Source organism: Ammospiza nelsoni, chromosome 1 (genome assembly GCF_027579445.1).
Source record: "Ammospiza nelsoni isolate bAmmNel1 chromosome 1, bAmmNel1.pri, whole genome shotgun sequence".
Taxonomy (NCBI): Eukaryota; Metazoa; Chordata; class Aves; order Passeriformes; family Passerellidae; genus Ammospiza; species Ammospiza nelsoni.
Genome location: NC_080633.1, coordinates 6,792,678 through 6,815,416, shown reverse-complemented (window position 1 = coordinate 6,815,416; position 22,739 = coordinate 6,792,678). Strand labels below are relative to the sequence as shown.

Here is a 22,739-nt window from a genome sequence, read left to right as displayed (position 1 = left end):
GGACTGGTCATCTGAAAATGCTGTCCTGGGCAGTTTATGGCTCTGAGGGGAAAATCCAGGTAATAATAGGGAACTTACCTATTTTCTTCCCTGGATAAATAAATCAACTTCTTTTGTGTGAGTAGGTATAGAGCAGACCATGCTGCAGGCAGAAGGAGTCATGGTCTGACTGCGGCATGCAGGTACCAAAAAAAAAAAAATGTGATGGAACAAAATCATCTGTCAGGATTAGATTTGTATGGAAAGGCTTCCAGGTGATTGTATTCAGCTAAAAAAATGCCTCTGCCCTCTCCAGTTTGCTTGGAAAGCAGGAAGGCAGAAAAAGCAGTAACTTCAATATGGACCTGTAAATAGTAAAAATAATTGTTATGGCAAAAGGTGGTTTGAAAAGAGGAGTTGTGTGAGTATTAGGAGGTTAGCAGGGTAAAATGGAGCTGGGGCTTTGCTGTGGTGCCTGAAAGATGGCATCTGCTTTCACAGCAGCGTTCCGCCCCGAGCAGGGATCCCTCTGGGATTGGATGGGAAGTGGTAATTTTAGCAGGCGATAAATTGCCCGTGTAAATGTCAACAGAGGAGGAACGGAGAAATTACCGCTGTCGTGTGCTGTAATTTGGTTTACACAACCGGCTGTGGCCGCAACACGGGCAAGCCTGAGATTGAGCGGGGAAATTGAGCGGTTCGGGAGCCAGCTGATGTGTAAGGTTACATTTTGCTGTCCCCTGTAAAGTGCCAGGATGACTCCAGGGCCCTTCCCTCGCCGGGGCCTCGGTTGGCGGTGCCAGGGCCTCAGTTGGCGGTGCTGCAGTTGGCGGTGCCAGGGCCGCGGTTGGCGGTGCCGGGGCCTCAGTTGGCGGTGCTGCAGTTGGCGGTGCCAGGGCCGCGGTTGGCGGTGCCGGGGCCGCAGTTGGCGGTGCTGCGGTTGGCGGTGCCAGGGCCGCGGTTGGCGGTGCTGCGGTTGGCGGTGCCAGGGCCGCAGTTGGCGGTGCCGGGGCCGCAGTTGGCGGTGCCAGGGCCGCGGTTGGCGGGGCCGGGGCCGCAGTTGGCGGTGCTGCAGTTGGCGGTGCCGGGGCCGCAGTTGGCGGTGCCAGGGCCTCGGTTGGCGGTGCCAGGGCCGCGGTTGGCGGTGCTGCAGTTGGCGGTGCCGGGGCCGCGGTTGGCGGTGCCGGGGCCGCGGTTGGCGGTGCTGCAGTTGGCGGTGCCAGGGCCGCGGTTGGCGGTGCTGCGGTTGGCGGGGCCGGGGCCGCGGTTGGCGGTGCTGCAGTTGGCGGTGCCAGGGCCGCGGTTGGCGGGGCCGGGGCCGCGGTTGGCGGTGCCTGGGTGCGGCAGTGCTGCAGGAGGCAAGGCTGCAGCTCCCAGGGGACGGGCTGAGGCTGGAAATGCCAGCTTTAATTGCATTTCCGTGTTAGTGCTGCCATAGTGGCTGCAGCAGGGAAAGTTGCTACGGAGCGTTTGGTAGCAGTAGCTGGAAGCACTAGAGGCTGCGTGTTCAGCTGTAATATCGAGCCACCGTGGGGTTATTTGAGGACACTGCTCGAGGATTAACTCTTACATTGCCTGCTCTGATCTGTCAATGGTAACACTTGCACGCTTTGCTTGTATGTACGGGGGCGTTTTGGTGTTTGATTACACAACTTGAAGTTAACATCGACAGGAAAAGCCAAATGAAATGTAGCTCCTGTAATTTATAAGCTCTATAAAGTTGGAGCTCTTCATTTAGATGTACTCCAGTGCCTGGAGTGTAGGCTCTGGCTGAGGCTGCCCCCTCTGCAGTACAGGCTGTGTGACCACGCAGCCGGGATTAGCAGAGCAGGCTAAAAAGTGATAAATGCCATTCTGATGAATTTCCTGTAGCTCTCCTGAAGGTGACATCCAAGGGCGTGCTTTAAAAACTGCTCAACTTCATTGTGTATTCCATCCAAAATCGAAACAGCTTCTCTGTGGGATGTTCATAATGCACTCGGGCTCTGCGAGTGCTGCATGAGTCAATTGGTTGGTGTCATCTCAAATTCTCCTAAATCAGAAGCTGCAGACAGGGAGTGTGGTGTGTAAAAACACAAAGTGGTCCTTGCCAGTCGTGAATTGGTCTCCTTAAGGATTTGAGAGGTTTCCTTTGGTTTTCCAAGGTTTGTATTTGAAGTGAATGGAAGATTTGTTGTGAATTTGATAGTGTAAAAAACAAAATCTGCCTCCTGTGTTTGGGGATGGTTGTTCCTTAAAATTTCTCTCTTCCAGTCTTGGTCAGGATATTGGCATTACCCTGTGGTTCCTGCCCATTGAGGGCAGCTCTCCTGTAAATGAGGGTATGTAGGATGGGGGAAAAGGGAAGTGTGGACAAAATCCATGTTTTATGTTGCCTAGCAGACCTTTTAACAAGATTTCAGATTAAGTTTACTAAAAGCATATTAATAGGGACCATTACAGGTTGCATTTCCTTTTGGAGAAATACAAAGTATGGTGGATGCTGAATTGGGTTTTGTGTGGGGTAAAGTTGCTTGTATTGAACTTGTCACAAGGAAGGAAACTGAGGCAATTTTTGAACAAAGTGCCAAAACAGGACTTCAGGTGCAGCTTTTCTCAAGAGACATCCAAGCCACTTTCTTTTTTAATTGCCACATAAGGAAGGCAGATGCAAATGAATTCTGTAGGGTGGGGCACCTCTTGGCCCAAGTTGAGTTAACCCCAAACTGTGGCTGGAAGTTGGACCTTGCTACTCCCACCCAGGGGTGTGATGGAGGCTGTCCACCAGCTCAGGGAATTGATTTATTTAAAAAGTAAAGCAAAAGAAGGGAAAGTTTTTGTATCATTCAGCTGGTCAGCTCAGCGAGTGCAGCCTGACGGGGGAGTGGGGTCAGGAGCACAGGATTTTGGGGGAAGGTGGTGTAGGCTCTTTGTGGCAGTGCAGATTTCCCTTCAGTCAGACTTGCTATGGAACCACATGTGTAAGTGTTTTGCTCCACCACCTGAGACAGGCATGGATGCCTTTTGGTCAGCTTTCAGCAGTGGAACCTCTGAACTGGACCTGTTCTCTTGATGGAAAAAGATGGCCTTGTGCAGGGGGTGAGATGTGTGCTACGGAGCCATGAGGAAATCAAATTCTTGAAGGTTCTTGTTTAAATAACCTTCTGTAGGTTATTTAATCTACAGAATCTAATCTAATCAATTCATGCAGAATTGAGGAAAAAATTGCTTCACCTTGGGTAAACTTAGACCTTGTTCTAAAAGTTTAAATTGAGATGGTGCCTCAAGTGACACAATCTGGAATTTTCTGGAAGCACATGCTAGTAAAGATGTTGAAATGAATCAAAGCCAAATCTTCAGGAAAAGACCTGTAAGAACATAGAATCCAACCCTTAACCCAGCACTGCCAGGCCCACCACTAAACCATATCCGCCCAACTTTTAAATACCTCCAGGGCTGGTGGCTCACCTGGTTCCCTGGTCAGCTGTTCCAATGCTTGACAGCACTTTCTGTGAAGAAATTTTTCCTGTCATCTAATCTAAACCTCTCCTGGCACAACTGTTTTCTCTTGTCCTATTGATTGTTATTTGGGAGATGAGGCTGACTTCCCACTTGGCTACAGCCTGTCCAACAAATGAAAGGATTTGGAGTCACTGATTTCCTTCCTAGGTGGAAAACCAGTGGAAACAACTCTAAACTGTGTTGCTTTTCAACTTTATCTTCTGCCTTTGGTAGGATACCTTTGAAAGTATCTGTTTCTGGCAATTACTGGTTGACCCCTCAACCTGGCTGACTCCTCCTTTGGTTGTTTATCAGCGTTTGGAGCCCAGGGATGAATCACAGCTACTTCATTGTTGAAATGCTCTGGTTTTCCTCAGTTTACCATACAGATGTTGATTGCTGGGCATGCACACTTTAAGAAATGAAGGATGCTGGATGAGACAGTGGTGAATGAAGCATTGGTCAAACAGATTACACAGGTTCTTGTAGTTGTTGGTTTTTCTGGGTCTGGATTGAAGGCACTTGAGACACTAGTTCATGGCAGACTCAAGTGTTTATTATTATAAATAAAACAGTCTCACAACCATGAGTTTGGCAGGTCTTCATTAGCAAGGCACAAAATGGCCAACAGTCTCTTGTTCCAAGGTCTTTTAAAGCTAAACTATCCAATTAAGAACTGACACCTGGATTATTTTCCTTTTAACCCAATAACTGATCCCACAGAGCTGCAATGGGACTTTTCTACCCAATTACAAAATGCCACCCAAACCCATGGAGAAGAAGGAAGGAGAAGCATGAAGGAGAAACTCAGGACAACACCCTGTGCTCTCCATCTTGCTTCCATCCACAACACACTAAAAATCCCAAACCCTCAATTTCTCACCAAGTGATACACCTACACTGCTTTTGTGGATTCTGGTCTATCTTGAAGTCTGGGAAATTTTCTCCATGAATGAGGGTCAAAGCCAGTGCTCCCCTGGGGGTCAGGGCACCCCAGAGCAGACAGAGAAATATTCCCAGTGCCCTGGGTTTCCACAGCTTCTGAAAGTGCAGATTTTGCATTATGAAGCGCAGTATTCCACAAGATGAAGTTAGGACAAGCAAAGGACCAGCTTGAGCCTTGGGGGCTCCTGCAAAAGGGAAGTCTGCAAGAATTTCTTATGGGAGTTCTTGTGTGAATTAGAGAACTTGGGGCTTGATCAAAAGGAGGAAATGTACAGCAGTTTGATTTGGGTGGAATCATCAGGAGTTTGTGGGTAATGCCCAAAGGTTATGAGGCATAAGACTGAGTGCACGATTTCTGAAGGGCTTTTAAGGAATGAAAAATCCTCTGTGACACTTGGAGGGTTAGTTCAGAAAAGTTGTGGTTTGTGTTAAATAGATATCAGCTGCAGAAATCACAATTCCCTGATAGATTATACTTATTTTTTTTTTTTCTTTCAACACTGTTTTAAATATGACACTAAAATCTCAAAGATTGAGGAGTCAGTATTTCTGGGATGGTTGTCAGTGTTGTTGGGTGTTTTAGATTACAGGAACCAGAACACTGTGTGTGCCAAACCTAGTTGTGTTCTGTGGGGTATGGAGTTAAATTAATTTTAATTTGGAAAAAGATGGAATATGTAAGTGGTCCTCAGTGTGTGGATGTAAACATGTGCAAGTGTAACACAAAATTAGGATGTGAAAGTGTCTCTTGACAACGTTGTCTCCAGAGTTAGTGGGATACATCTGTCTAGCTTCAACAACTTGTCAGATTGTATTGCCAAAACTTCATTCAATATGTATGACCTCCTTTAAAGGTACTCTTGCTGTATGCAAAAGAGCTGGGATGCATAATATGTAGGAAAACTCCATTAAATCTGCCCTAAAAACTGTCAAAACAATCAAGCACTTGACATTAATGCAGTAAAGTGTATTTTGCTTCAAGGCTTGTTATTCCATCAATAACAAATTTTTGGTCTTCTGAAATCTGTTTCAAAATTAGCATTTTTTAATTAGAATTGGAAGTTTCTGCTTTGAAATGTGCATATAAACAAGCACCATGTTTCTTAGTGTGCTGAAGTACCTTCATTGCTTTCTTGGAAATGGTGTTTGCTTCTTTTGTATGGTTTGACCCTGGTGAATAAATTCAAAAGGAAGGTGTTGGTTGTGCTGTTTCAACCTTCATATTTTGAGAAAAAAACATCAAAACTCTTCATAAACCTTTTGAAGTTGCTAAACTTAAGTATAAAAATGGTTCAGCTGGAAGGTAATGCAAGTTTTTCTGGGCAGTGAAAGCAGAAAGAATAAGTTGTTTGAATGTTACAAAATCTTGTTCCTTATACAGAGTGTATAGGAGTCTTAGGGCACCTCAGCCTTTTTTCTGCTTCTCCTTCTACAACTGCACATTTTTATTATTTTTATCCCCAAGTGTGGTGATGGGACAGAGGAGGAGCTAATGTGAAACTTGCAGAGCTGTTGGGTTGGTGTGCAGACAGACAAATAGAATGTTCTGCTGTGTCTCCTGAAGCCTGAGCTGACTTTAGGCTCTCTTCAGCTGCAGTTCAATGCTCAGCTGCTTGTCCAAGCTGTGTGGTTGTGTCAGAGGAGCCCTGGGAAGTGAAGTATCCAGCTTGTGTTCTCAAGGGCTTCCTCAGGTGGGGCTGGACTGGCTGGGAGGTGCTTGACTTGTGAAAAAGTGGAAAAATAATTTATTTTCAGGTTGCAGGCGTCATCCTCATTTATCCTCCTGGGATACTTTCAGAGGGGTTGAGGGAGGATGGGAATGAGGTGGCAGGGGTGAGGTTTTTTTGATCTGTGTTTTTCTCCTTCCCTGCAAAGGTCAGAATTCTGTATTGTGATCTTTTAGTACTACATAAAATGAAAACCGGGAATAGGCAAGTATGATTCTTATCCAAAATCTCTTAATTTGAAGCATCTATTGAGCCAACAGATGGATACATGCTGGTTGGGAAGGTAAAGCCAGCTGGCTGCCATGGCAGGCAAGAATTTGATAGTAAGATACAACAAACAAGGGTTACCTATTCTGTCTTCTCTGCCCTGTGGCAAAATCAACCATGTCATGTCATATCTGACAGATCTTTGGCTTAAATTCCCTTCACATTTCCCAAGGTTGGGGGCTTTAATGATTCTTCTGGTATTCTACACAGTGTTATTATTACCCTGGAGTCTTATTTTTGCCCTGCTGTTTAACCCATGTGCATCAGGCAGAGATTTTGGTATGTTATTGCTTTAAACCTCCCTTGCTGTTGACAGATTGTCCTGTGCATTCAGCAGCCACCCTTGGGTGGATGGGAAGTGTGTAACTGCAGGAGGCTTGCAGCCAGCCTTGCTGGGGAGGGGTTGATGACTAACTGCAGCTGGGTGAAGTGCAAGGCTGTGAAGATGGCATTTAACAGATTGTGCCTTCTTCAACCCTGATAAATAGAGGGGAGGAGCTTCCCTGATCAGCAGAAGTGACATGGAAGGTGCCTGTGCAGTTAATTCAGAGGAGATCTAGAGCTGAAATGGAGAAGAGACAACAGTAACAGCAAAAAGCCATCAGAACCTGGTGGTGTGGAGAGAGCTGTGTAGAGGAGAGAGCAGCTCAGGCACACACTGGGTTTTATGTTGGTGTGGTCATGTGTAGATCCACTGGGGTAGCACACAAGAAATAGTCAAGGCTCAACAATATGAACATTAATCAAAACTCTGTGTCTACCAGGTGTGGACAGAGATGTGATGGAGTTGACTCTAGGGGGATAAAATATAAGAAAATAAAGATAGTGTAGAAAGTAATCTTACCCCTGAGAAGTTGCAGCTGGGCCAGTTAGCAAAGATCAGGAACAGGCCTGACTTTAACAGGCCACAGCTGTAACCAGTGAGAAGCAGAGTGCTATAAAAGAGTGGGGTGGTGTTGAGAAGGGGACTGGAGTCAGCTGGCTGCTTTGTGAAGAAGAAAGAGTCAATGTCAATGCTCTGAGGAGCTGCCCATGAGAAAGAAGGTCTCAAACTTTTGTGATAAGAAGACAACTGTATGGAGCCCCTGCAATAAGATGACAACAGTTGACCATGTCTTGCTCTGCTGGAGGAAGGAGGAGTCAACACAACTCTTTGTCAGTATCCCCAAAGACCGTCCCTGTTCTGTGCTAAGAGGTTTTGGTGCTGCAGGGTTGGTGCTGCAGTGCCTGATGCTTGATGCAGCCTTGGGGGCTCCTCCTGTGTAGGAATAGCAGGTGAATGGTGCTGCTGGCAGCTGTCCATCAGTGTCAGGGTTTATTGGCCACGTGCATTGCTGGTATTGGGTTTGTCAGACCTTGGACCATCAGTGGTGACACAAAGAGCCTGAAACATTGACTGACCACCCAGCAGTTACACACTGCTGCAGAGTGGGGCTGTCTGTTGTTGCCAAGATCTTCTAGTGGTTATTATGCAGCTTGATTTATGTATTATTATAATCTGTTGTACAAGTGGCCTGCACTTGTGGGCTCAAATCAATTGTATCTTCCAGCTTTTGCTGCAGTTGGTGGAGAGCTCTGTGAACTTCCTGCAGAGTAAGGCTGAAACTTCTTAGCAGTAGCTACAGAGTGTGCATCACATGATTTGATTGGATAATGCTACCAAGAGAGGGAATAATACCACTACTCTCCTGTCAGAATTTTGTCAGAAACTTGCCTTCTGCCATCTTATAATAAGGAAAAGAGAAATACATCTCCTACTATTCTTACAATTCCAGGAAACTCTCTGGTCATATGCATTTCGGTAGTACTGCCAAGATGGTCTATTCTTCACCCATTTCAGCTGCTTTTGGTATTACTGGGTGTTACAGTATGCTCAGGGTCATGTTCCTAGACTTGTGTTTGTAAATGATGCCAGGAAAGTTTTAGTGATGTTTTCAAAGCCTTGGCCCTCTGCTTGGTGATGGCTGTGAGCAGGAATTGGTGTGTGGTGGCAGCTGTGAATCCTATGGCTCCAGCCCTCAAGGTCCTTTTTAGGGAAGACCTGCATGTCAGTGGAACTGAGGTCTTTCATCTTGGGAAGGCTTCTCTTTCTCTCTTACTGGTCTGAAAATGCAAGTGAGATTTGTGGAAGGAAGGGTTCATCCTGTTTCCTAACAGAATTTGAAAGTTGAACAGGCCATGTCTGTGCAGAGGGTGGAGAGCTGGTGCTGTGACTGCAGCTGGAAGGATCCTCTTGAAAAAAGAATGGCAGTTTAAGTTGTACATCCCAGAAATCTTTAGCTGCAAAAAGGAAGTGACTGGAATTTGAGAGTTTGATCCCTTGTGTGGAGACCAAAACCTTGAAGATAGAAAAGGGAAATGCATGGAATGTATTAAAGCAAGATAGATGTGTGATTTCTCATGACATAGCATTTAAAAATGATTTAATGATGAAACGATGGCAATTCCTGACAGGATCTTTCAAAGACATTTCATTTCATGTTGTACATACCCAATGATCCAAGGAAAGGTCAAGTTTATTCAAACACCTTATGACCTGCTTGAAGTGTGTACAGGGAGAGAGGACTTGGGTTCTACCCAGCAGCAGAAGTTGAATTTTGCCCCTTTGGAGAGGAAGTCAGCACAAATTTCAGGCTCTTTACCTTTAGGTGTGTCATAAACTGCAATGTTAGGGTCTGATCTTTAAGCTTAATAAACTTCCCTTTAGGAGTTGTTAGGGTTTAACCCATTGGGCAGCTGAACACCACACAGCCCTTCATTCACCTCCACAGTGGGACTGGGGACACAGCTGGGGAAAAAGATAAAATGGAATTGGGATAAAGACATTTTAACAGGACGGAAAAGGAAAGGTAAATGATAGTAATGGTAACAAAATATACAAGTGATGCACAAAGCAGTTGCTCACCACCCACCTACCAATGCCATTGAATTTCTGCTGCCACCTGAGATATTTTAAGCCTTGTGCTGTGGGAAGGTGCTGCAGGGATGCACAGTTTCTGCAGGAAGTCTGAAAGGGATACAGAGGATGATATTTATCTGAGAAATACAGGTTGACTGTCTGGGGTAGGAATGTCTGAATTTCCTTTGCAGTTAAGGAACACCAGAATGCAGCTCCCCTGACCTGTTTGAAGCATGCATTCCATGGCCTGGTGAGGTATATGCCACAGAGGTTGTTTTGGTTTTTGGGTTTTTTTGGAAGCTTTGTAACACCTTTTCCCATCTTTGACAACTGACAGTAAACACATGGAATTAAAATTCCTGTAACTTATACAAAGGGAAACAGGAGGAAAGCTGCAGCCTGGTGCTTTCCTGCCAGCAAGGGTAGCAAGCAGAGGTAACTGGACTGTGTGCTAAAATGACTAAAAGATTTCTTGACAGTTCTTTGCTGTAGTTACTGACTTTATTGGAGACAAAATGGACTGCCTGGAAGTGTAAGCCATTGCAGGAATGCAACGGAATTTTTCCCCACATACTTGCTTGGACATGTGATACATTGCAACACAGTTTAAGTGAGCACTGAGGGATGAGCACTGCTGTAGGGTGGAACAAGCCTGCTGCTAAATATCAGGGAATAAAGCACATGCTCTCTTCTTGCTTTCTTTACAGGAAATATGATCTAGATAGCATTAGAACCCTTGGCTTGTGTTCAGAAGGCTGCTGACCTAGCAAAGGCCTGCAAGTACTCCTGTGAGTGTGGCTGATTGCTTTGAAATCTGAAGAAAATAAAGGAAGCCATGTGGCTTTGTTTCTAAATGGCTGCTCTCAGATTTCCTCTGGCTTGCAGAGGAATACCTTTGATAAACCTCAAGAAGATTGTGCAATGCAGATGGAAGGGAAACAAGCATCTCCCAGCAGGCTCATGCTCTGGGGTGTTACAGACCATCATGAGAAACTCCTCCTTTACAGCAGAAGTAGTTCTTGCTACAAAACCTTGCTTGAGACTTCAAATGTATTTCCTTAGATGCTAATTTAAAAAAAATAGAGCAGGAGAAGGCAGGGAAGAGTTGTAGCAACAAGATAGAGTGCCAAAGAAGGTAAAGAAGAACTTTGGTTGTTCTGAAAAGCTCATCTGCTCTTTGGTTTGTCATAAAGGGTTCTGCAGTGTTTGAAGCTCCTTATCACATCACCAGAAGATGTGTCATTGAGGTCCTGCAACTTTCACTCCTTCAGAACTACAACCTTTAGTCTGTCCTCCAGAAAGCTCAGAGGGCATGTTGAGAGAGGAGAGCTACCAACTACCACTCTGTTGCAAATCAAGCACGAGTACCATGAGCAAGTGCAGGAATTGAGGAAGAGTTTTGTCTCTAAGCATCAGAAAATATTTTTCTAATCCTGTTACTATAATGCTGACATCACGAGGGAATCACTACAAAAATGTATAAAACTACAGCTTGCTGTAGATGTTTATTTAATTCCTCACAATTAAAAGTCTAATAGAATTTAGTTGCATCTGAGTAAAACACAAACTACTCATTGTATTTCTGTCTCCAGAGATTTAGAAACAGAATTCGTTATTGACCCAGATGGATCATTTTTATAGTCATTAGACTAATTCACCAAATACAAAGCAATGATCAGCAAAACAGGAACTACACAGCCATAATTAGTACCTGGGGGGGTGTCTTAATTAACTATAGAAAGTTGCTAACGATGTGGCCTGAGATGAATGATGAGCTAGTGATGGGTTCTGAGATAGTCTGCAATCTTGTGAGAGGATCTTTGTCAGAGAGAGATGCTGTAAATCCTCTTGCAACCCAGTCAATCTCCCTTAGCTCCAGGAAGTCGTTCAGTCCCACTCTGTGCTCTGAGGATGGATCATCTGCACTATGGAAGTGCCAGTGTCTCCATTTTGTGCATCTTGGGATTGTGAATCAAAGAAGATAAAGATCCCAACATTCAAGTTAAATCAGGTGTATCTTTTGGTATGAAAATTTGATCTCTGTGCAGTGCAGTAAGTTGAATGTGCTGCCAGATTTACCTAATTTGATGTGACTGACAACATTTCATTATGAAATTTGTTGTGTGCTTTTTGTGACAAAGCCTAAAGTAGTTTGTTTTGTAGGAAGACTGGGTAGACCTAAGGAGACTAACTAGGTAAGTCTAGTTACTAAGCTGGTCTAGAGACTAGCTTGGGTAAGGTGCTGTGCTTGTGGTAGGAGTAGATGAGATGCTGGCAGCTGTTCAGTGTTGAATGATTATGCAAACCACATAACTATGCATTTTAATAGCAAAAGATGGGTTAAAGAAACTGCATGTACACTGCCAACAGAGCTGCAGCTCCTCAGTAGCTGTTGTTCTTGAGCAGGACAAACTGTTTACTGATGGCTTGTGTGGGCAGTTGCAGGGATTGAGAAACCCTTCCTGTTGAGATAAGCTGCTCTGTGCTGCCCTGCTTGCACAATGCCCTGCTTGTGGAGCTGTTGTTTGACTGATTCGCTGCCTGCTTGCATCATTTCTGTCTCCTGGGCTTGGGGAGAAGTTTGGCTGCCGATGAGGGTTTAATCTGGGCTTTCCCTATGTCTGTTGCAAGGAGGGCAGGGTGTGAGATGGGGACAGCAGGCAGGTGGTGGTGCACAGAAGGGGGGCATGACCTCTTTGGGGAGGCCAGCTGTCCTGAGCCCACCCAGGCTCTGTTGCTCATCTCCTTGGTAAACTGCCTAGTGTTGTAAAGCTTGAATTTTAAGGCTAGATTATAAATACCACAGCTCTTGTCCAAGTAGTAAAAAGATGAGTAAAACGCAATTTGGCAATTGTTTTGCCTTGACAATTGCAATGGCATTTGAAACTGATGTGCTATGATGGCACTAGTCAGAGTGCTTATGCATCCTCTTTATGCAAGTGGTCTAGTGTATGAACAGAAACACAACAGCTTTAGTTTTTGAACTGGATTTCTGTCTGAAAATCTGCTCCTTTTCTGTTTTGACAGTGGAAAACTCTTTTCTTTACCACTCTCACATAATACCATAAATAATGAATTGTGTATGCAAATACACTTTGGGTACTTCTGGACAGCTTAAGCTGAGTTTTCAGTTACCTGGGACTCATATTCTAAACTTTCCTGAAACCCATTTCTTGCAGCCCTTCCCTTCTGTGCCGTTCTTTCAGGGAGAGTCAGTAAACTTGGAGGATTTTGCTTACAACTCTGCCATGGAGTACCTGGGACTTTGAGTTCCTGTAGCAAAGCTCTGCACCCAGCTTCCAGCCTTGCTTCAGCTCATATCACTTCTCCCTTTGCTATCAATGGATATTTATTTTCTTGAAACTCAAATACAGTGGATATCTTGAATTTACCAGCATGGAGGATGCTACAAGGAGAAGCTTAGCAAACTGCAAAAATGTGTGGCTGCATTCCAAAGGAGAATGTTAGAGCTGAGCCTCTTTGAGGTGTGCACCCTTGAGAAATCAGCTAATGAAGCCTCTGCTGCTGGTGTCAGACTCGCTGGTGCTGCTGAGGCTGAATGTGCCCGTGGTGCCTGCAGATGCAGACAGCCTGTGTTCCCTGCTGTGCCCCCAGATGGAGTTGGCAATTGGCAGGGCAGTTGTGTTTGTGTTGCAATCCTTGCTGAAAGCCTTGCCTGATCTCTCTGGGGCAAGAGCAGATAGGAGCTAAACTGTCAGCTCGATTTTCCACTCTGTCCATGAGCATAGGTCAAAGACCTGGAATAAAACCTGTGGGGCAAAGTTCAAGCCAAGCTGTTGGTCACAGGTTCTGCCTGCTGCTTGCTCATGGGCTGAGACACGGGGTGTTAATGACTCATGGTTTAGATTTCTGTGTCCATGGAAGCCTTGGTTCAGTGGGATACAGTTGCCTGCACTTCCCCGGGGGGTAGGTGCTGAATCCCAGACTGGAGAGTTTCCCTGTGCCTCGTGATCATGAACACATCATTACTGCAAAGCTTGTTATAAAGCTTGGAGGAATTTAGGAGGAGAGTGTTGGAACACGGGTTTTATCTGTTTCCTCTTCTGTCACTGTTAGGGGGAAAGCAGTAATTAATACAGCTGGGTGTGAAATGCAGCATTTTCTGTTGGCTCTGACTTCTTTCTGCTATTCAGTTTCCAGGCTTAGCACAGACAGAAGGCAGCAGTCAAGTCTTTCAGTTAGTTCAGAATCCTTCTTAGGAGGAAAAAAGTTCACTTATAATCTTTACTGAATTTAGTTCTCTTACCTTGAGGATCTAACAGCCTAATATAGGGGTAGTTAACCTTTTCTTTTTTAAATGGAGTGCTTAATGTGCTGGTATTGGCAAAGAATCTGGGAGCATGAACTCTGGGTAGCAACTTCATAAGTTTATAGCTAAAGGAGAAATAGCTTGGAAGTTTGCTCACTTTCTAAATGGTGTCCAAAATACACAGTTTCAGAAAGTTCCTGGGAGGCACAGTTTCAGTCCTTAATCTGATTTTATTGGGATGATTTGGGGGTAGGGTGTGTGTCCCTTGCTGGGGGAACGCAAGTGGAATTTAAAGTGAAATGTCCTCTGTCAACTCGTGCATTGTGAGGATGACACTTTCATGATAAGAAGACCAGGAAATGTATCTTAAGAACTTGATGTTAGAAAAAGCAACTTGATAAAATCTTGGTGATGGTTGGTCTTTGTGGGGTTTGTCTGGAAATCTTTTTAGCGTTGTTTCTTGAATAAGCTGATGATTGATAGGAGAGAGCAAAGGGGTAAACATGGCAGAGAATGAAATGGAAGACAGTTTTTTTAATATCTCCTGAAGGAATGCTTAGGAAAGAACATTTTCAGAGTTCTGGAAGTGGGCAGTTTTTTTACCCAAAGCAATTTATTCTTTTAAACAATGATACTGTATATTTCCACCACAATGTTGCTTACTTGAGAGGTCATTGAGAGGTTTCCACTGAGTCGGGTGGTTTTGAGTCAAAATTTTAACTTGAGGTTGTATTATGTTTGTGCTTCTTGATGGTGAAAAGAGTATAAAGGAGCATGAAGAATGTGCTCGTGTCCAAAGCAGCTAATGCACTTGGCAATCTCTGTAAGAGGGTATTTGTCCAGTAAACATAATGTAATAGGATCTAGGAGATTCCCAGATGTACATGATGTGCTGTAATGGAAATTGTGTTAAGGCTTCAGTAATGCTTTGAGAAGTCTTCAGTTGCAGAGCTTTAAAGGTGCTTTTTATGGTCAATGTATGTGATTCGCCATCTTATAAAATATTTCAAGACTAAATGAATTCCCATTTTTTCAGTTTGCTACGAAGTTCAGTGCTTTGCATTACTCTTGAAGTGAAATGGGGAATGTTGTCTTCTAAAGTAGCAGTTAAATGGCTTTAAAGAAAAATCCAATTATGTCACTTCAGTCACTGCTTAAAATACAGCATCCACTGGCCTGTTGTGGTGTGGCAGTGGGAGATTAATAGGAGAGTATATTGGTCTCAAGAATTTTGAGATCATCCTTTTGTCATGGGAAATCTGTCCAGTCTCCTAGTAAAACCAAATTTGGCTAATTCGATCCAAGTTTTCTCTGTGGTTACTGAAAATTATTTTGAATTTTACTTGCGTCTTGACAGAAAAACGTTCCAAGTATATCAGTTTGTTAAATTTAGTTCTATGAGGATCGTGCAGTGCTGCTTTTAGATTCCTTTTAAACTGGAGGAATAATTTAAATTATGCCCTGTTAAAACAAAAGCAGAACATATGCTGAGTAGCTTTTGCAGTGCTTTTTATATGTTCAGGAGACCCAGTTACTAGAAATAGGCACTTAAATTAAAAATAGGTCAGTTGTCATGTATAGATAGTTTAAATGAACCACGCAGAGCTCACATTGGATAGATAAAAAATTGGTGTATCTACTGGAAAGCAGTGAAGTGATAACAAGCAGATGATTTTGTTTCATTCCAGATTTTTCTTTCCTTTGTTTTACAGGAAAATCTTCACTGACGATCCAGTTTGTGGAAGGACAGTTTGTTGATTCATATGATCCAACCATAGAGAACAGTAAGTAAATAACTGCCAAGCTCCTCTTCTGCACCAAACTAATTTATATCAGAAACCATTGGGGTTATACATATTACTTGTGTGGGTATTTACATATTAACATTAAAGTCCATTAATTACCACAGAAGTTTTATTATTCTTTGAACCAATACTACATTGCTGCACCATGGAAATCACTGTGTGCACATTTCTCCAAACAGCTGAACTTTTAACATTAAATGAAGAGATACCTAATGAATCTGGCTAAAATGCACCTCCCTATGTTTTGTGTGTTGTTGAGCATCTGCTTCCCCTAATGTACTTGTGGCACTTTAAATCTTTACATCACACTATATGAAAATGTGCCACCAAATACAAATACAAAAATTCCAGCGTCTCACATAAGGTCAGTACACCCAGATGAACAGAAAGCCAGCAATACCCATCAGGATTAAACCACTTAGAAGGTAGGCTATGATAGCATGATAATCTTTTCAATTCCTCCTTTCCAGCAGCTGGATAACAAGGCTGCTACACAATCAGCTTGCTGCAAATACTGGGTATTTGACTTCTCAAGTGTTTTTTTTCCTCTTAGCAGTTCTTTTAAACATAATTTTAGTACCTTTGTGAGTAGCTGGCATAGCAGGTGAGTAAAGACACTAATGCTAAAATGCTGCCAAGAGGAAAAAGTCATTTCAGAGGTTACCTGGCGTTCATTACAATCCAGCCACCTCTTTCTGAGCTAGCAGTGCCCATAAAGTACTTGAACAACTGCAGTGCTGGGCTGAGTAATTTGATCATGTTGGCTTACTTTAGTCATGAGGCAAATGAAAGTGGTTTCATGACTATAGCTCTGGGGTTCTTGTGTTTTAATGACTTGTGTAGCACACATTTTTAGTGTTTTGAACTTCTTCAGTAGGATGTTAAGCCTGTGTAATGATACTCTGGAAGTTTGAATGAAGCAATCAGCAGAACAAGGGTTTTTTTTAAATATATATATATGTGGTACATAATTACAAATCAGTAGCTATCAGGATATTTTACTTGGAATGATTTTATTGCTTAGAACTAAAATTCAAATGCTACTTTTTGAGAAACTCTATATTTGCTTTATATTTTAAGTCAGACTGGATAATTTGGCCCTTGGTCTGAATGTTAGCTCTTATACAGATATTAATACTAATACTTTCCATCATCCTTTTCTACTTTATTTGAATTATAAGTCAGGTATGTCTTGAATTAAGGCTGCTAGCAAAATACTGGGGTTTGAGTTTCTGTGTTTATAATCTTAATTCATTTGGGGCAGGTTATTTTTCACTGTCTGTGCCATATAAATGCAAATTATTTAAAGTAATCTTTTAGTTATATGCAGCTGCATGTGAATGAAGAAAGACTGAGAGACATGGAGTCAAAGTCTTTGCAAAATACTGAATCTGTGTCTTGTTTTAGGATTTTGACACATTGGTATAAGATTTGTTTTGTTTCATCCTTAACTTGTTGTCTGTAGCTGCTGTTTGTAACTGTGTGTGTCACAACTTCAGCATTTCTGAACCATACAAAAGTACCCTGCTGGTGAATTTTGCTCTTATTTGACTCTCCTGGTCTGCACTGTGTGCTTGATCTGAATTGTGAAGATTTGTTGGGAGGGGGCATCTTGAAAAGCCTTAACTTTTCAGTTGGTTTCTTTCTTGTTTGGAAAATAAACATTATTCATTTGGTGTAAGTCTTGTGATCTGTGGCATGGCTGGGGGAGTTTGCTTTCTGAAAGGTAGAGAGTTGAAGGGTCCTTCTGACATCAGAAATTGTTGCTGGGAAATAAAGGTTAAAAAGATAAAAGTTATGCCCTGGGGCTCAAAACAGTGGGAAATCTGTCCCATCTTTAAGTCCCAGAAGGTCTGATAATGTCAAAAATGCTTCTGTGAAGAACAGACAAGAGAACACATTGTAATTTAACACTAACATTCAAAACTTACTGAAAATTTTTTTAAGACATATGTGAAACTGGGTTTGATGGGTTAAGTAAAAAAATCATTCTTTTGACTTAAGAATGTAGTACTTTTTTTTTTTTCCTAAATAGAAATCTTTGTTTAGCGAAGTCTTTGAACACTCCCAGCTGTGTTTCTGATTCTGTGTAGGGTCAAAAGATACAAAGTACATGAACAACTCTTAGACTTTTCCTGGCTTGTGATTTGAGATTTGGTGGATGGTGTTGGCAAAAAGGGTTGAAAAGTCCAGGTTCTTATACTATGGACAGTGTTGGAGAATGTTGGTTTTTCCAGGGCATTGTAGTAAGGTGTAAAACCTTTCCGTTTCATCTGGTGGTTGGGTCTACACATGTAACAAAACTTGGACATGAAAAGCATACATAGCAAAGGATAGTCTGGCCTGTGTGATTTCTGTTTTGTCTCCAGAAATTGTTCTTGATAATTTGTTACAGTATTCTATCAGCAATGAGGAAATTATAGGAAGCTGCAGTACTGCTGGTAATACACTCTTTATAATTTTTGTCCTCAAATAATAAAACTTGCACAAAATGTTGACCTGCAAAGCTAAACTGTATGTAAGGCAAGCTGTAATCAAACTCTTACAGGAACAAGTTGTGTCATTTATAAGCCTTGAGCAATAGGAGTAAAACCTAATATTGTAGAAACATCAGGTTTTAATTGTGAGAATCTCTGCCTTTGGAAGTGATAAAAGGAAAATAAGGTACATCAGATTTTCTTTATTGTTTATGAAGGTTAGGACAGCTTCTCTGCTACATTTTCCTTTGCTTATATTACATCAGCACCAGAAGTTAGTTTATTTCTGTTCCTTCTACCAAACTTGTGTGTCAGGAAGAGTAACTTGTATCCTTTTGTGGCAGCAGTGGAGGTGAGAGATAATTGCTTTGGGAAGAGACTTTCCCTGTGTGAATGTCCCAACAGGAGTGACATCTCAATGGATGGCTATTCCTGAGACAGCCAGGTTGAGAAACGAGTGGAGCTGCTGCTTGCAGGGGTGTTGGAAAGAGAAAAAAGATCCTTGGAGAGCAGGAGTGTGTGCAGGGAGTCTGTGTGGGCACTGGGCTGGATGGGGCTCTGCAGGCAGATCAGCTCACATCAACCAAGAGCAGTGCAAATTAAAGTGCAACAATTTTACAGGAATGAAAACTAGAAGCTGAATTTGAAACTCAAATAGGTCAGAAAGATCAGGTAATGAAGATGTGCACTTAACTCCACCCACATCATCTTTGCAGGGGTGTCTTGTGTTGCAAGTAAAATTACTTGAGTGCCCAGGTCTCAAATGCGTCCCCCAAAGCCTGCCTGGCTGCTTTTTGTTTTTGTTGCAGTTATTGAGGGCCTTCTAGCACTGTTTCACAGCTCTGTGTCTTCCTTTCTTCCCTACGTCGCTTCACTAGCTCCCTAAGGAAAGGAACATCTTCCCCCATGCTTCCTGCCTCCATCCCATGTTTTTTAATACAAATGTGAGTAAAAGCATATTAGGAAGGGGCAAAGGGCTGGAGGACCCCTACTAGTATAGGTTTAGATGGGTCTGATAGAGAATCTTCAAGGCTAAACTTCTGCCCATGCCTTGGCAACTGCACTGGAAGGGTGAGCTGTGTTTCTCTGGAGCTGCTGGTGAGCAGCCTTCTAAGGGGTACAAGTGAGGCTTCTGAGGAAAACTAAAAATAGCTCTCTTGCATCACACATCTCAGTGTTGTGAAAGATGTCCTGGTGGATTAGTGGCAGGCATTGACTTTGGAATGCAGGCAAATAGAAAGAGATGCAGGAGGTGGTAACCAAGGAAAGCTTGGGAGGTGATTGTATTTAGCTACCAGCCATGTTGTGGCAATCGTGTTACAGCACCCTTGTACCTTCCTTCAGTATCACTATTGATCTAAAGGCTGCATTTCTTTGCCTGTTACTGTTTGTTTGGGTTTTTTTTCCTAGTAGAATGGCTTGTTTCCACAGCCGCTGTCATGGAGCTGCACATGCAAATAAATTCATTCCTGCTGGTCTAATTGCAATGTGCTTCATCTTCAGGTAGTGATGATCACTGGAGTTATATGTTGCAAGGTGAAAGAGTGTCCTGTTCCAAAATCCATGTTCCAGTTAATGAGCAGTGTTTTGGTGATGCTCACATTATGATTTAATGTGAAGTCAAGTCTGCTGAAAAGTGTCCTTGGCCTACCAAGGAAGAGCCAAATTGTGCAGGGATTGTGGTTTGTATTGTTGTTTGTCTTGTGCACAAGCACAGCAGAAATCCTAGGATGATAGGTGATGGAATTGGAAATGAAGACTTTGGCTGGATCAAGGGGATCAGGTTTTTCACAAAATTAAATTCTTAACTAGGAATGGTTTTAAAAAGCTTCAGCAAAGAAATGGAAGTCATTAGTTGTGACTTCATTGAGACAGATTTATCTTCACACAGTGGTTGTGCTTGGTGCTGCAAGGCTCTGCACTGCACTAACAGCTCTCCTCACCAGGCTGTGCTGACTCCTTCACTGTTCCCCTTCTCCTGTCTCTGTCACACTGTGCTTTCTGTAATGATGGTAATGACATCATTGCTGGCTTCTAGAACAGTCTGAAAAAACTGCTGTCTGTCCCTTTTTAAATATTAACTTCATGATGCCCTTGAAGTTACTTTGAGTGCAGATGCTTTGATGTGTATGTGCAGTGTCAGGAGACTGGAGAGCTGTTACTGCACACCTGTAAATGCAGTGTGTCTCCAGAGGAGCCTGTTTTCCCTCTGACTCCAGGCAGGGATATTGTCTATAGCAACACTGCCTCAGTTTGTCCCCATCACAGCATTCATCCAAGGCAAAGAGCCACTGTGGATCTGTGTTTCATAACCTAAAACTTCTAGTTGTGGGCAGCAGTCACAGCAGCATCCAGACTGGTTTTGTGGCAGCACATGTGCTAAAGCAGCTTTCTTAGGGGATAACAAGGGTAAGGCAGGAACTCTCTTTGAGGCTCCATTTCAAATATCATTTGCTGATTTTGTAATGGAAACTATAGGTACACTTGACACTGTTGATTTAGACATTGTTAGGTTGGCTTTGCTGTTTGAATTGCTCCTTTTTTTCGAGGATTGGATTTATGAGGTGGGTTGAAACCTCCAGTTTCAGCTATTTCAGCCCACTTACTCAAGATAATGCTCACATTGTGGGGACTTGACAGAGGGGCAGGCTTGGGCTGGGAGGAGGAAAGCTGGCCAATTCCATCTACTCCAGGCGTGGGCAGGGACTGCACAGCAGGGTTAGGAACATTCAGCTGTGCAGCTTTGGGAAGCTCTTGGCCAACTCAGCTCACCTGAGTGACCTGTTCATCTCACTCTGTTTCTTATCACTGCAGGGGGAGATGAGGTTTCTGAGGACTGCTACTAGTTGGGAAACCACCCCAACTAGAGGATAACACAGACTTTACTCAGTGTGTTAGCACTGTCCAGCAGTGGTGATTGGAGTGTGTCTCAAAGGCCACATGAGACATCCAGAGCCAGGTTTGTGTGCTCTGCTTGGGACATTACTCCTGCAGGAGCTGTGGCACTGTTTGCTTTTGCAGTTGCATAACACAAACTCTGGGTAGGATTCCTTGGCTCACAGCGTGTTGGCATTTCATGACTCTGAGGAAGAGCAGCAATTCTCATCACTTCTAGGGACTGAATGTACTTTGTGCTGGGGACTGCATGGGCTGCTAGCTGCAGCAAATGTGAAAGTAACATGGTGAACTTAGCTAATTGTCATCATTTGGGTTTAATATAATCATAAGTTCTGTGTGTTTTATCCCCAAAGATTTTTCCTTTTTTCAGTCCAGATCACTTACTCATGGTATTTACTTTTAGGAAATTGATCTTGCTAAACTGTTTGGAAACCAAGGAGAAGACCCTATAATAAGCTCAAACTTAGCTTTGATGCCAGTTGAATTTAAGTGTCTTGTGTTACCACAAATAGTGATTGTCTGGATCTTGTAGAAATGCATGTAAATCCTCCTTTTTATTCCTCTTATTCCCTCTTTTACTTAAGAGAGCAAGAAATAAGCTGCTGCATCCAGAGTGAGAATCATCTGAAATCTGAAATTCAATTTCTGAGTTTTGCTACCTGCAATAGACTAGTTATAAGTACAGCATCTGATTAGCCTTTTATTGCTACTTAGAAACTGTAACTGGAGTTCTTTACTTCCTGCCTTGGCTGATGATAGCACAAAGGAGTGATTTCTGATCTCTTCCTTGTGTGTAATTCTGACCTGTTTATTTATTTCTTGTTGTAGCTTTTACAAAACTGATCACAGTAAATGGCCAAGAATATCATCTTCAGCTGGTTGACACTGCTGGCCAGGTAAGTTACCTTTCTTTGAATCTTTCTCCTAAGTTATGACAGCAGGTATTGATATTCCTGTTAAGCTAAGTTGGTGTAGTGACTGTGCATTCAGAGGTGAAAGTTAACTTAAAATTATCCTGACTTGTTGTTTAGTCACTGAAGAACTTCTTCTGTAGTGTTTATTTAAAGGCTTTGGTTTGTGTTTTGTTACTGGGTTGAGTTCTTTTTCCCCCTATCTATTGAATGAGTACCTAAAAAAGGGGAGGGGAAACTACCTTAACTCTGATGTCCATAAGTTCATCAGTAGCTTGAGTAATATTTACAGAGTAAATGAGCAGTCTTGCTTCAGATGAAAAAGGGTGCTTCAGTAAACCATGGGGAAATTTTTCATGGCTTTTTAGTATTTGTCTGCTCCAGCTCCACCACCATGACTTGTATCCATGGAGCAGTCATGGGGAGCAGACAGATCATGTAGGTGGTACTCACTGAGTTAGCAATGAACTGCTGCAGTTTGGCTGCATTCTAACGTGGTGGTTCATGTGTGTGTCTGTAATGACAGGGAGGGGGTGAGGAGCAGGGAGCACATGTCCCTGCAGCGTGTCCCGCAGCATGTCCCGCAGCCTGCTGGGAGCTCTGGCAAGGGCAGCTCTTCATTATTTACAGGTCCAGGGGTTCATTACACACTGCTGCTTGGCTGAACCCGTGCACCAGAGTGCAGTGTCTGTTGAGAGACTCTATATGAGGGAAAAAACTCATCAGGGACCACTAATTAGACTGTATTGTTATCCTAAATTTTTTTTTTTTTTTTTTTTTTTGCTTACATGCTCTTGTTTTCCATGATCTCATACAATGCCTTTGGGTTTTTCCAAGCTATGAGTAGTATTAAACAATGTTAGTGTTGTAAAATATGCTGCCAGTACTTAAGGCTTTAAAGGATACCTGCTCCTAGCTGGGATGTTCAGAGGGGTTGTAACTCTCTAGATATGTTTGATTGCTTTCTTGGAAGAGAGCTGTGTCACTGGGGAATAGCCATGCTGTATTTATAAGGTGTCAGCCCTTGGTGCTCATCAGCAGCATGTGTAATCACTCAGAGGTGTCTGAGCACAGCATTGCT

General features: G+C 43.0%; 1 protein-coding gene across 1 annotated transcript in view; it reads left to right on the top strand.

Moving 5' to 3' along the window:
- Positions 1-22,739, top strand: part of RHEB (Ras homolog, mTORC1 binding) — a 39,825-nt gene that overhangs the window by 3,995 nt on the left and 13,091 nt on the right. Inside the window, exons 2-3 of the mRNA XM_059471322.1 lie at positions 15,280-15,351; positions 21,576-21,643. Coding sequence (XP_059327305.1) covers positions 15,280-15,351; positions 21,576-21,643 — 140 coding nt within the window. The remainder of the gene's footprint in view (positions 1-15,279; positions 15,352-21,575; positions 21,644-22,739) is intronic.